At 42.8% G+C, this 2,187-nt stretch overlaps 1 protein-coding gene across 1 annotated transcript in view; it reads left to right on the top strand.

Moving 5' to 3' along the window:
- Nucleotides 1–2,187, top strand: part of LOC102856189 (FERM domain-containing protein 3-like) — a 178,814-nt gene that overhangs the window by 50,571 nt on the left and 126,056 nt on the right. Inside the window, exon 5 of the mRNA XM_006903356.1 lies at nt 1,268–1,356. Within this exon, the coding sequence (XP_006903418.1) occupies nt 1,268–1,356 (89 nt within the window). The remainder of the gene's footprint in view (nt 1–1,267; nt 1,357–2,187) is intronic.

The raw sequence follows: 2,187 nt of genomic DNA, 5'->3' as shown, positions 1-2,187 counted from the left end.
ATAGCAGACCCCACAGTGGTTCTCTGAGGCAGTGTGTCACATGGAAGGAGATTGCCCATCTTTATCCCAGGGATTAGCTGGTGGATCTGAACTGCATACCTTTGTATATCATGTTGTTGTTGTGTATGGTCAAGTAGGAACTGACCGTAGCTGACCCTCCAGCAAGTTTTCAGAGGCAGTTAATCACACAGGAAGAGATTGCCCATCCTTCTCCTGTGGAGCAGCTAGTGGATTTGAACCATGGGCCTTCAAGAATACAGTGCAGCTTCTTACCGCTGAGCCAACACAATTATCACCACAGTTTTGACAGACTGACAGAGGGGATGGTGTGTGTATGTGTAAATATAAATAAATAAAGTCAATGAACAATGCCAGTGGTACACAACTTTATCCTACTCTTTAATCAAGATAAGATTTGATAAACAAGGAAAAGATATTTAGAAAGCTAAGAAAGGCCCTCTATGAGGTGGATTGATTCCATGACTGAGGTAATCAGGGTAGGTGTGTCAGAGACAGTGAGATCGGCACAGAACAGAGCAGGGTTTAGGGCTGTTGTACATAGGGTCGCTATGAGTCGCAGGCCACTGGACAGCACTTAACAGTGACAACAACTATCAACTCGCGATGAGTAAAGAGCTATAAACAGAGCTTTTAAGTCCTCAGCATCTCCAGATAAGGGAATTTCCAGATAGAGGTAAGGTTTATAAAAGTCTTTTTTAAAGAGATCATTGCTGAGACTACATCTCAGAGCTAAGACTGGAAACTTGAGGATTTTCTGGACCTTTGTTTTTAGCTCAAGTATAAATTATTCAAGAAAGTATGGCAGCTATATTTTTCAGACTAACTCAATTATGATAGAAGGAGCTCTAGTAGTATGGTGGTTAAAGCCCTTGGCTGCTCTCTAGAAGGCTTGAGTCCTCCAGCTGCTTCTAGAGAGGTCAAGGCAGCAGCTTCTGGAGATGGAAACCCTGCAGGGTATTCTGCTTGGTCCTAGAAGGTTGCTACTAGTCAGACTTGACTCAATGAGAGTCTCTGATAGGTGGTTGATGTCTACCATATTGAGAAGGATTGTGAGGCCAGCTTTTATCAGAAACAAGGATGCAAGATGCCTGCAGAGGTTCAGGAACGGACAGCCCATTCAGTACACACTAGCATACAAAGAGACAGGATTAATAAGGTAAATACCTGAGGGGAGAAACAGGAAAGGCAAAACTACTTATCATGCTTGCTTATTTACTTGCTTTCTTGTTTGATTGTTTTTTATTAGAAAAAAGCAATGTTGGCATTCCATACTTCCACACCAGCTGCCTGCAAACACCTCTGGAAGTGTGGGGTGGAAAACCAGGCCTTTTATAAGTAAGTAGCTTTTATTCATTTTATCAGATTATTTTAAAAGCATTTATGAAATATTCTGTATTTTTGGTAATGGATGCACATTCATTTCTTTTAATACAGTCCTTTTGATTTTGTTTAAATGACATGTGAATTTTATGCATAGTTCAGAGTGGTTCCCAAAACTTGTTTTTCACATAGGTCTGAAGCACTGTCTTCGCCGTTTCCCAGACAATCTCTAAGGGATATTTTTTCTTCTCATTTTTGGGGAGATAGGTGGGAAGCAAGGGGTATTTCTCTTTTCATTAAACATGTCATAGGATCTATCTTTTGTTGGTTTTCCCTCTAGAAACAGAGCCTGAGACTGAGTTTAGTGCCGGTAGGTTTTTGGGTTGTGAGCACTGGACACACCATGGTGTTACCAAAGCGGGTGATTTGGGGTCCTGGACCCTCCCTCCTGCGGGCCATTGGGCTCAGCTCTGCTGGAGAACTCTGAGACTGTAGCACATACCTCGGAGTTCTGCCAGCCCATGGGCAAACAGGCTGGGCTGTGTATCTACTAGTTCCCATTCATTTAAATTTAGAGGGCAAGGTCTTTCTGACATTTCTGACGTACTGTGAGTGTGGGTCAGATGAGCTCCATGTGAAACAAGGTACTTCATAAAGGAGCACCTTCAGGAGAAAGTTACCTGTGTGCACTTCACAGGTAAGAAAGCACCAGTATATAGAGATGAAAGCCGAAAGCCTGCGGGTGAGATCTGTCAAAGTCAGAAATAGACAGGAATTCCAGCCTCCTCAGGTTTCACAGATGATTCAGTTGCTGATGAGAAGAGTGGTGGTTGTCCTGGAAGGTGT

Source organism: Elephantulus edwardii, unplaced genomic scaffold, assembly GCF_000299155.1.
Source record: "Elephantulus edwardii isolate Elephantulus edwardi_28Jun2011 unplaced genomic scaffold, EleEdw1.0 scaffold00582, whole genome shotgun sequence".
NCBI classification, from domain to species: domain Eukaryota; kingdom Metazoa; phylum Chordata; class Mammalia; order Macroscelidea; family Macroscelididae; genus Elephantulus; species Elephantulus edwardii.
This window is presented reverse-complemented; position numbering and strand designations above follow the sequence as displayed.